Source organism: Pleurodeles waltl, chromosome 11 (genome assembly GCF_031143425.1).
Source record: "Pleurodeles waltl isolate 20211129_DDA chromosome 11, aPleWal1.hap1.20221129, whole genome shotgun sequence".
Taxonomy (NCBI): Eukaryota; Metazoa; Chordata; class Amphibia; order Caudata; family Salamandridae; genus Pleurodeles; species Pleurodeles waltl.
Window position 1 is genome coordinate 204,985,052 of NC_090450.1, and position 12,480 is coordinate 204,997,531.

Sequence of the window (12,480 nt, forward strand, 5' to 3'; positions counted from 1 at the left end):
GGAGACAGGCCGGTAAGTCAGAAGGAGGATTTCTTACGTCAGGGGTCACCTCAGCTCAGGACACCTTAGGGGCTGTCCTGACAGGTGGGTGACTCCTTGTTTTCCTCATCTCCTCCGGACTTGCCACCCAAAGTAGGGGCCGTGTCCAGAGGGGCGGGCATCTCCACTAGCTGGAGTGCCCTGGGGCGCTGTAACACCAGGCTTGAGCCTTTGAGGTTCCTGCAGGGGGAGGTGTAAAGCACCTCCACCCAGTACAGGCTTTGTTCCTGGCCACAGAGTGACAAAGGCACTCAACCCCATGTGGCCAGTATCTCGTCTGGATATGTCAGGCTGGCAGAAACTGTTCAGACTAGCACTAGTAGTTGGACTGGTATTCAGGGGGAATCTTAGATGCCCTCTGTGTGCATTTTTCACTAAATCCCACACTGGCATCAGTGTGGATTTATTGTGCTGAGAAGTTTGATACCACACTTCCCAGAATTCAGTGTAGCCATTATGGAACTATGGAGTTTGTTCCCAAGACCATATACTCTTAATGGCTGCCCTGCACTTACAATGTCTAAGAATTGGCTTAGACACTGTAGGGGCATAGTGCTCATGCAACTATGCCCTCACCTGTGGTATAGTGCACCCTGCCTTATGGCTGTAAGGCCTGCTAGAGGGGTGACTTACCTATGCCACAGGGAGTGGGTTGTGGGCGTGGCACTCAGAGGGGAGTGCCATGTCGACTTAGTCATTTTCTCCCCACCAGTACACACAAGCAGTGAGGCAGTGTGCATGTGCTGAGTAAGGGGTTCTCAGTGTGGCATATACATGCTGCAGCCCTTAGAGACCTTCCTTGGCCACAGGGCCCTTGGTACCAGGGGTACCAGTTACAAGGGACTTATCTGTGTGCCAGGGCTGTGCCAATTGTGGAGACAAAGGTACAATTTAGGGAAAGAACACTGGTGCTGGGGCCTGGTTAGCAGGATCCCAGATAACTTTCAATCATAACTAGCATCAACAGAAGGCAACAAGTTAGGGGGTAACCATGCCATGAGAGGCATTTTCCTACAAGGGGTCAACAACGTATTGTTACCATGGATCTGTGTCTTGTGGTAAAGTCACAGTATTGTTCCCTGCTCCCTGAATATCATGAAAATTGTTGGGGAGCCCTGAAGTGTAATATCAAGGGGTCCACCCTGAGAATGAGGTGGTGAAGTGTGGTGGTATATTTGTTGGTGGAGAAGAAAGTAAAGGAGGGTATATGTCACCAGAGTATTGTGTTAGGCAGGAGGTGTAGAAATGCTGAGTGCCTTTTCAAAAGTAAGCTGCCTCTTAAAAGGCATCACAACAATACCTTTAACCAGAACACGTCCAGTCTGCAGTTGGATATGAAGGTGCATTGGTTTAGTATCCAGCTGCTGCTACGTTTTGTGAAGGATAGGCTCAACTGAAGTACTCAGCTGCGAAGGCGCAGTGACTAACGTTTTTCGATACGAAAGCGCTCTTGTGTTTCGAACCAGAAACTGTTCATGCTGAAGCAGGCAGAATTTTTTTCATCGCCGGGGTGGTTGGTGCAAGTAGGAGGCCAAAACGTTCGAAGATGACGCTGGTGGTGTCCAGCTCGGTACCGAGATGGTATGATTAATTTTTGGAGCCGAGCTCAGTGGCATTGCTTCCGAATAAGTCTTTCGGTGGCAGCCATGGCCTGAAAGCAGTGGCAGCCCGTAGCCTTTGCTTGGGTAAAAGCAGTTGTCTTTTTGGGCTAAGAATGGGAGCCGGTACACATGGTTGGTTGAGCTGGAGGAAGGTCTTGAACTGTGTCCACATCGGACTCTGAATCATTGACTGAAAAGGCCTTTTCCTCGACAGCAGAGGCCTCTTGTAGCTTCTGCTCTGGCTCCGACATGGTGTGTTATAGCCCGAAGATGTCTGCCATCTTCTTGATCTCCTGTTGCTGCATCTCACGACGACGGGTCCTTTGATCTCTCAGGGTCTTTTTTGATCGACAAGATTTGCAAGCATCACAGTCCTTCTCTTTGTGGATTGGAGACAGAGGTTGCAGGCCTGGTGCTGATCGGCCCACAGGAGCTTCACGTGGAACTTAGGGAAAAAACAGAAGGGAGCCATTCCTTTTTAAGTTCATTCTCCGTAAGATGGAACTGAGAAAATAGTGGTCTGATGGTTCTTTCTTGAAATGCGTTGATCCGACTAGGTGTTTCATCAGGTCCCAGAGAGCAAAGAATAGTAAATATGCGTTCCAAAGACAATACCGACTGTATGAGAGGTATCATGAATGGAAGAGTTTGAGAAACTGTCTTGAGATCGGAAAAAACACAACCGGACCCAATGGCGTAAGAAAACAATCCCTTAGCGCGTTGCCAGAAAAAGGGGGAGTAACTATACTAAATCTCAGGACTCACGCCTTTAAGAAAAACAACCCACAACCTTCCGGCCCCAACACTAGATGACAGAAGTATGCAGAGCATGTGTAGCTACAGTCACACATGCCATCAAACTGTAATATTCCAACATCCTTTTAAGTAACATTGTTTAGGACATTGTCAATACCCTTTAACTGTCACAAATGGCATATGACTTAATCAACAAGCCTATCACATAGACCTTAAACATGACATGCGTTGCGAAACACAATGTTATGATGCATACAACATATACTTTAGTGAAAAGGGTTTGATTAACTTTACGTCACACACGAAAAGCCTCACTTAACTCAGGTTACTATTCTCCTATGGATCCATCAATGCGTTCTTATTTGTAAGGTTTATGCTGTTGATGTATTCAACGCATTGGCTTTTGCTGCCTTAAATTTTGCACTCGTGACAGCCTTCCACATCCAAACACAATCTACTAGTTTCCTTTCCCTCCCTAAGGATTCCCATCTGTTACTTTCTAACCTCACATTACCTTTACCACTTAAAGTCCAAGTGTCTAGCTTTCTATAATGGATAAAAACTGATGTCACAATAGTCACTCAGTCCTACCTAAACGAAACTACACATATAAGCACGCAGTTTAGGGCTATGCAGTGTCTTGGCAAATCCAAAACGAGAGATCAAGGACACTAATGACAAAACCTCACCTCATCTGCTTTGACTCCTGTGACAGGCCTGGTAATGTGTGACCTCTTTTTAATGTTTCACCTTAAACAACTGCTCTGTGTTGTACACACGTCAGTAAGGTCCGCACCAGTTTCTCTGGATGCCCAATATCTAACAGAATATGTTAGACAGAACATCTCAAATGCATGGAACACCAGCACCCAACAACAAATGCCAGAGACACTCAATAGAACACTTTGGAAAGACCTGCCAACATGCATCGAATAGTTTAGATGTGGGTTTTAGTCAGCTGTCACAGAACTCGTAACACATCACTAAGCAATACATTTCTTTATTCCCAGAATCATGCGGAATGTGTGACCAAAAACGGAGAGCTCTATGGTGGCACACTAATGGTAGAAATGCTCTCACATGCACAAATAATGTAGTCCGTGAACACATTGGTTTTTAACATGCTTAGTTAAATTATTTGGCATTTTAAACGTTTAAACAGAGAATTCAAGCAGTGGATATTATCATAGTATTTATTTAAAGAAAAAAATGCTTGTTTAGAGATAGATATGTTTTTCAATGTTCTTTTTGGTACAAACTAGTATGGTATGGTTTGGATCAATATAAAAAAATTAGCAAATAACTCTCTGAACCTTGTGGCTTCATTTAACTAAAATACCTAAATAGGGGTGGATATGCAACTTAATATGTTACATATTTTTGGTTATTAAACTGGCGTTTATATTTATTAACTACCGTTTGAAATGCCTCAGATAGTTTAAGTCAACATGAAAATAAGTGACTTGCTTCTCCTAAATTCCTTGGATGTTGCTAGCATGTAAATTTTGCAAGTGGCACTCGTAACTAAACATGCTAGTGCTTTCCAGTTTGTGAGTAAATGGTGTACATGGTCTGTTTGAAAGTCTTAGCATTAACAAACTACAAATAACTATTAAAAGGTGAATATTTTTTCAAACAGATGCTATTGTTGAAACACAAAAAGCACAATGTGCTTAATAGTATTGTTTCAACTAATCGCTACAAATTCAATATCTTTCACTTTACCAAAGATTCATCAATTTCCTCATCTGAGCCATCATCATCACTGTCCTCGTCATCTTCTCTAATTCTTCCATAGCCTAAAAGAAAAATCAGAGTGAGATTCAAATGCATCGAATTCTGCAATTTTAATTGTAAAATAAATACAAAAAAAACATAGCTGCCTAACACTCTCAGACTAATTGTTCATTTGAGGTCACATAAAATATCTTGGGGTGGTTAGATCAGGTGGGAGAATTAAAGATCAAAAAAGAGATCATAATATTTTAATTACTGAGGCATAAAGAAGGCATAATTAGTCTAAAAGTCTGCTAAGTAACATGACTAATGCTAGATAAACTTCAGGTTCAAGGACACCGGTATTTAAGTGTAAAGGGTATTTAACGTAAAGAACTGAAAAGAGTTGATGTAGCCCACAAAATGTTAGAACCCCCATACATAATAATTAAGTCAATCTTCCACAGGACAGAACACTATTGTGAATAACCTGTAGATTTGTGTGCATTATTAATAACCTTGTGTTGCATATTTGTCGGTTAGGAGTTCCTCAATCACTACTGAGTGTGCAGTATTGACAGAACCCCTTCACTTTCTGCTGGTTTTCACCATGCCTGTAGAAATCACGAGGAGACACTACCCAAGGAAGGATTATAGCTGAGGTACAGCCTAATGTAGATCACTTTCAAGGCACTTCAAACCATGTGTTGATGAATTAGCTTTTGTGAGCTTAGAAAGATAGGCACATTCTTTAGTTCACAAAGGAGTTGCAAATCACCAGAATGAAGGAGAATTTACATTCACTTATTTTCATCTAAAAACATGCACTTTGATGAACAAAAAGCAAACTGTTAGGAAGCCTTCTACGCATGCAATCAGGCGCCCATATACAGAAAAACCACCCACAGGAACACACTAGGTGACTAAGTCTAGATTTCAGTGAAGCAGTGGGTGTCTAAATCTGGAAGGAAAACCCTACAGTTAAAAGGCATAGCTATTTCTTAACAATGAATAATGCAACAGAATAATTCTTCACACCTTCATTGTCTATAGATTTGATTTGCAGTTTTACAGTTTTCATTTTAGTTTAGTAAAATGTTTCATTTCAATACAAAAAAAATGTATAAAAACAAACGGGACAAAAACTCAAATGAATGTCAGTGGTAAAAGCTCAACTGATTGCCACTACTGAACAGGGAAATCAAGTGAACCTTTGGGATCAAGACTTGCCTGTTTGAGTAATGGAGAGATACCAGCACCACGATTCAGTAAATGTAAATCTTTGCTAGAGTCAGAGAAAGCAAATGCCCCATGAGGACCTAAAGCAAGATCAGGTCTGAAGGAACTGTACTGTACCACTGTTAGAACAATGATTAGAATACGAAGATGGCATGCCTAAATTAAACCTACCATTAGAAAACTCATGCACGAACGACCCATAAGGTTGCATTAAGCTTTCATCTCACACATGTGAAGTGACAGTAGCAAATTCAAACCTCATAATGACAATCATTTTTGTTTGCATCCAGTCTCTCATGGTTCACAGAAACCAAAGCTGAAAATTGGGATAACCACCAACATCACTTGATCAATTGATATGCAGTAATGTTGCTCTTCTTGGAGCACTGCATCTTCAAATAAAATACAAGAGTTAGTTGATACTTGGTATTATGCAGTGCAAAGCTCTAGCCTTGCGGTAGCCATTTCTGCTGTCACTGATGTAAATAAGTTTTTAATTGTGGGTGAATTACTTTAAGCTTCACAAAGTTGATAAATTCTCAATAACTACCAGAGATCAATCTCCAGAATGATCTATCCAATTAATTCTAAAGGACTATGTAGTTATCACCAAGGTGGTGGTTGCTTTGGAAAAGTAACTCCAAATTGGAAAGAGGGAAAGTCCCACCACCTTAAGAATGAATTAGTCCCTACAAAATTTTCATATCCTTTCCTGGGGAAACCAGCTGCATGTGGAATCTCCTCAGATGACAATGAAGTATCTCAAAATGAGTGTGGCATCACTTAGATGACAGAAACTAAACCACTTCTCACCATGCTGGCCTATGCTTCTTAAAACAGAAATAGCAATACATCTTATCTGGTGAAATTACTACTGAGTCTGCATCAGCAGAAGACAAATAAGGAGAAAAACTAGAGGACCACTGTGTACTTATTATTTATTCCCTAGCCATGGTAATGCACTGCTTCTTCCCATGAGTTCTGGGTGCTCAGCCAGGGCTGAATCTCTTCATTTTTACATAGCCAATAAGGCTTTGTAAACCTCAAATGGAGTGATTGCACTACAGAGTTCATTACTGTTGTATTAGATATTCAATTGCATCCTGCATATGCTCAAATGTGAAATTGTATCAATCATTGCCAGGGCCACTCACCTCATATCTATGATGAATGTGCTAATGTGACCAGGTTGATGTGCTACTAATGCTATGCTTAAGGATGGGCAAATACCTCACACAAATGGAGGCAGTTCAGTATGCACCTCAAAGTTTACTTAGGAAAGGAAATACTAAAGCTCAGTAACATCTCAACAATGCCCCTCAGCAATATTTTTAAAAAAGCTTAATGTGTATCCAGCTCTGACACCAGTAACTTGGGTGATGTAATTTTTGGGACAACTGTCCTTTCACAGTTGGATTCAGAATAAAGCAAATCAACTTAAATGTATAAGTACATAGAAAAACCTTCAAATAATACTACAAAAAATACATATTTAAATGTAGCTCTCGTCCCATTGAAAGAACATTTGTAAGTCAGAAAGCAATATTTGTGCAACGGATACTGTAGGGCAATGTCCGTTTTTGTATTATCACACAGAAGTTTTTGGACTGATGCTGCTGTTTCTTTGACTCAGAGTTCTGAGGCCTGCTAATCAGACCTCAGTGCCAGTGTTCCGACCCTAAAACATGCATGTCGAACTGGCTTATATCAGATTGGTATAGGCTAACTTTCTTGTAAGTCCCAAGAATATGGTACCAAGGGTACACAGAGCATGTAAGATAGGGCATCCCAGGTAATGCAGCACTGGTTGGTTGAACTGCTAGCCCAACTTTGCCACTTAAAGCAATGGCAAAGCCAAACCTCTCTCTGCAATATGTGTGCGTCACCCTATGGCATGCCTACCATGCACTAAGGCAGGGACCAGCATATTTCATGGGTACATGTTAGGGCAGTAAAAACACTCAGCTGTTTTCAATGTGGAAAGACTTGGCCGCCCCATTGGCGAGTAAAGGGTTACAAGCTGAACTCTGCAGCTAACGAAGGGCTAATGACTGAACGATGGCACTAAGGGTGATTTTCCTAGGTATCAAACAACTTGTTAAATTACTTTCGACTTGAGAATTAAGTTGGGGCTTAATGTAACATGTTGCAGTGTGTAACGTTCACAAAGTTTCCAATTTGTTGCCTTTAGTCTCCTGTACCCTGAACAGCTGCACAAGGAGCCTGTCCCAAGGCAGCCCTCTGCTCTTCTGGAGAGGCAAACTGTTGATTCACCAGCACTCTCCCTTGGAAATAGGTGTTACAAGGCAGGGGGATGGGTAGCTTCCCCATGTCACTGGCTTGCTTTGAAGGGCACTTTCGGTGCCCTTCTTGCATAATACGGTTTGCACCAGTCCAGGGACTCCCGGTCCCTCCTCTGGAGCGTAACTACACAAAGGAAAGAGGAGTAACCGCTCCCTGTCCATCAGCACCCCAGGGGTGGTGCCCAGAGCTCCTCCAGGTTGATTCTACGATCTAAGTGGTCAGGTTATGAAGGTGATGTCAGTGACTCCTTATAGGTGGTCACCTCGCAAAGTGATCAAGCCTCTTTCTGGGCTATTTATGGACTCCTTTGCGGGTGGGTACCCAGATTCAGCATGCAAGACTCTACCAGCATTCCTCTGCAATGATCACTTCTGGTCTGGCCACAGGAACCGCTGCCTCCACAGGAACTGTACAAGACTGGAACAATGAGACAACCTCGCCTTGCAACATTGTTTCTGCAGCTCTTGTCAGCAACATTTCCACAGCTGTGCATCTTCTGGGGTCGCAAGACTTAAGCGTCAGAGAAGCAAGAGAGAAAGAATCTCCCTTGGAGCGAAGGAGTCACTCCCCTGCATTCACAGGCACCTAAGGCAACAAAGTCCGGCTGCTGAGATCTGCTGTCTCTGGACTTGTGAACTCTCCAACACAGGTGGTGGTTCTGAGGGGTCCTCTAGGTCTTTTTTGCCTTCTGGCCAACTTGGGAGATAGTGAGCTCTTGTCTCTTCCACCAAGAGAGAACCCTGTTCACTGCGTCTCTTGCTTGTTGATACCTGCTCCATGGGATCTTAAGGCTCCGAGTAGCCCCGGCCCTCAGCACTTTACCTCTGCAAGGACAGTCTCCTCTCTGCTGCTCCAGCGACGTAGGTCTCCTCTTCAGGTGTGCTGCTTGGGCCAAAAACAAGGCAAAACACAAACGCTGTGGGATAGCGTAACTGGATGGACGGAATGCGGAACCAATCAAACATTCACCCCTAGTCACAGATCTGGGTTTAATCCCTCCGTTATTTTGCTCACCATGCCACCCCAGTTTGAACCCAGCCATATGCAAATCAGTCTTGACCCTGTTCCACAAGGGAACAGTCCAGCCCGAACTGCCAGGCCAGGTTCTCCCTGGACCGGAAACAAGCATCCTGGGACCCGTTTCAGGGTTTCACCCCTCATCAGCCAGGCTAGCTTGAATCCAGTGGCACAGTGAGCCCGGGACCCACGTCTGGGCATACCCGGCGCACTTAGGACGGCAAAAGCAAGGCAAAACACAAACGCTGTGGGATAGCGTAACTGGATGGACGGAATGCGGAACCAATCAAACATTCACCCCCAGTCACAGATCTGGGTTTAATCCATCCATTATTTTGCTCACCATGCCACCCCAGTTTGAACCCAGCCATATGCAAATCAGTCTTGACCCTGTTCCACAAGGGAACAGTCCAGCCCGAACTGCCAGGCCAGGTTCTCCCTGGACCGGAAACAAGCATCCTGGGACCCGTTTCAGGGTTTCACCCCTCATCAGCCAGGCTAGCTTGAATCCAGTGGTACAGTGAGCCCGGGACCCACGTCTGGGCATACCCGGCGCACTTAGGGCGGCAAAAGCAAGGCAAAACACAAACGCTGTGGGATAGCGTAACTGGATGGACGGAATGCGGAACCAATCAAACATTCACCCCCAGTCACAGATCTGGGTTTAATCCATCCATTATTTTGCTCACCATGCCACCCCAGTTTGAACCCAGCCATATGCAAATCAGTTTTGACCCTGTTCCACAAGGGAACAGTCCAGCCCGAACTGCCAGGCCAGGTTCTCCCTGGGCCACAAAGCAACTTACTGGGCTTGCTGCCAGTCGGTTGCTCGTGGGGACTCCAACTGCTCTGCTGGCTCTCCTGTCTTCTAGGAAACCAGGGCTTTCTAGTGGTAGCCGGGGGAAGCAGCCAAGACTTACTTAAGAGGAGTGTGAACCACAGTAGTCACACAGTAAGTTATCACACATGAAAGGAACCACACAGTGTTGCAAAAATAAAGGTACTTTATTATAGTAACACTAAAATAGAATACTATAGGAAATCCCCCCCCCCCCTTTCTGGAGGTAAGTACACACAAAATATACACAGGTAAGTACTAGGAATTAACATAGAAATAGCAAGGGGCCTATAGGGGGCCAAGCCATATACTAAAATTGTGGAATGCGAGAATGGGCTCCCCCAGCAGAGTATATGGAACCTATAGCCAAGGGCTGGAAGAATATGGAACCCTGAGCGGTGAGTGAGGATCTAAAAGACCCCCAGCGACCAGGAGAGCAGTGGTAAGTTACTTGGTTGTCCCATAGGCTAACATAGGGACTTGGAATTTGAACAGTGTAAGAACAGGACCAGGCTGGTGGAACCCAAGAGTGAAAGGGACAGAGTCAGGTCCACGCAGGAGTGTCCAGGTGGTGCAGGAGGCAATGCCCACCCTTCTGTGGGTGAAGATCTGGGTTGACTGTGGTAGATGGAGTCCCTCTGCAGAGTCAATGAGCTGCAGAGGAGTCCCTAAAGTTGTCTAGGAGCGGTCCCTCGACGGTCGCAGGTTTGCAGATGGGTCAGGGGGCAGAAGGACCACCAACAAGCCCAAGCAAATGAAAGTTGGAGCGCAAACAGATTTGCGGGGCTTGAGAGAACCAGCAAGGTCCTGGGGACTCCATCCTTGGAGGTTAGTCTGGCCTGGCCCTAAGTAGCCATTGGCTACTGCCCTCTGATGTCTAAAAACGCCCCTAAATCTTGTACTTAAGGGCTCGCTGAACCAAGCCAGTCAGATTCTGGACGACCTCACAAGAAGAAGAAAAAGTACTGCTCAGCTGAAACCCCAGCAGAGAAGGAAAGGAGACAACACCTGACTTGGCTCCAGCCCTACCGGCTTGTCTCCTCCTTCAAAGACCCTGCAGAAGAAAAGAGAGGCGTCCTGCAGGTCCAGCGACCTCTTAAAAACCGACAGTGGACTGCTTGCATCACAGAGGATCAAGAACACTCGTGGACAGAGGCCCTGTCCAAAAAAGAACAGAAGAAGAAACCACTTCTGAAGGATTTCCACCTCCCTCCAGAAGCGGGAGTCCTAACCATTCTGCACCCTACGATCACGGCCCGAGTCCAGGTGGCCCAACCAACCAGAGAGGACCCCCAGGCGATGGCGACCAATTTCCCACCCTGGATTGACCTCTCCACCCCTCCACGACGACGCCTGCAGAGAGAATCCCAAGGACACCTCTGACCGAGACTGCCCTGGACGAAGATAACTGACGCCAAAAGACCCATTGCACCCGCAGCCCCCAGACCTTGGAGAAATCGACACCCAGTGCAGCGATGATCAACAGGTAGCCCCCTTCCCTGTCTGATCGGTAATGCCCGGATGTTCCAGCCACATCCAGAGGCGTAGTGCCTCTTGACAAAGGGTCCAGTACCCTACTCCGCCCTGTTTGTTGCAGTACCACATGGCAGTATTATTGTCCGTGAACACCTGCACTACTTTCCCTTTGAAAGAGGAAAGAAATGCTTTCAACATAAGCCTGATCGCCCGGCGCTCCAGAAGATTGAGAAGGAGCCCTGACTACACGGAAGACAAGAGGCCTCTGATCTCCGCCTCTCCCATGTGGCCACCCCAAACCCAGAAGCGATGCATCTGTCACTATAGATAGATCTGGCTGGGGAAGGGAGGGGGGATCTGCCGTGGACCCAACACATATTCTACAGCTACCACTGCAGGTCTTTTGCAGTTCCCTCTGAGATCCGTCCTGTAAGTCCAACACTACCATCCAGTCTCCTGGGTCTAAGGCATACATGACCTGAGCGAGAGTGAGCTTTTTGATTTTCTCCTTCTTGAGGAAGTAGTTGAGGTCAAGAAGGTCTAGGATAGGACGTAAGCCCTTGTCCTTTTTCGGCACGAGAAAGTAGCAGGGATAACAACCACAACCTACTTCTGGCACAGGGGCCTTCTATATGGCTCCCTTAGCCTAAAGAGCAGTGACTTCTTGGCGGAGAAGTGCCAGATGATCCTTCGGGAGGTGGCTGATTGATGGAGGCATGGCTGGTGGGGCAGTTTCGAAAGGAAGGGAATAGCCCTTTCGAACTATCTGCAAAACCCACCTTTTCATGGTGATGGATTACCAGTGGGGCTGGTGATGGCGAATCCTGCCGCCAACTGGATCGGAGTGAGGGGACGGACTAGGATGGTTTGGAGGCTGCAGCGGGGGCAGGGGTGAACCGGCCAGTCCTCTGGTTCCCTGTCCCACACCTACGTGGGATTCCGCGTCCCCGGCCACGTAGTGGCTGAACAGCATGGGTGGCACGGTGGCTGGGTGGGGGGACGCGACAGGGAGCCCCTTCCGTGGCCCCGAAAGGTGCAAAAAGCGGACTGCAGGGGCTGAGGGGCAGCAGACAGATCAAGGCACTGAGCCGTAGCCCAGGAATCCTTGAATCTCTCCAAGGCTGAGTCTGCCTGGTCTCCAAAGAGACAGGAGCCATCAAAGGGCATGTCCATGAGAGACTGTTGGATATCCCCCGAAAAACCAGAAGTACGCAACCAAGCGTGGCGCCTCAAGGCCACCATCTTAGCAACCAATCTGCCTAGAGAGTCTGTTGTGTCCAGCCTACATTGTATTGTGAACTTCGTTGCATCTCTTCCATCATTGACAGCTTGGGAGATGATAGCACAGGCATCTTCCGGTATCCACGGCAGAACTAATTGTTCCAGCCTTTTTGATTCCCTATCCAGGGGTGCTGAAGGGAATGCACCTGAGGAAGAGGAAGCCTGGATGACAAGACTCAGTTGTGAGGTGTTGGGACAGGAATTTAGGGTTGT

The 12,480-nt window shown here is 46.1% G+C and overlaps 1 protein-coding gene across 13 annotated transcripts in view; it reads right to left on the reverse strand.

Moving 5' to 3' along the window:
- The window catches only part of TRIP12 (thyroid hormone receptor interactor 12), a 1,145,873-nt gene that overhangs the window by 281,458 nt on the left and 851,935 nt on the right, over positions 1–12,480 (reverse strand). For all 13 annotated transcript variants that reach the window (XM_069213427.1, XM_069213421.1, XM_069213434.1 and 10 more), the window contains one exon: positions 4,122–4,195. In XM_069213427.1, coding sequence (XP_069069528.1) covers positions 4,122–4,195 — 74 coding nt within the window. The remainder of the gene's footprint in view (positions 1–4,121; positions 4,196–12,480) is intronic.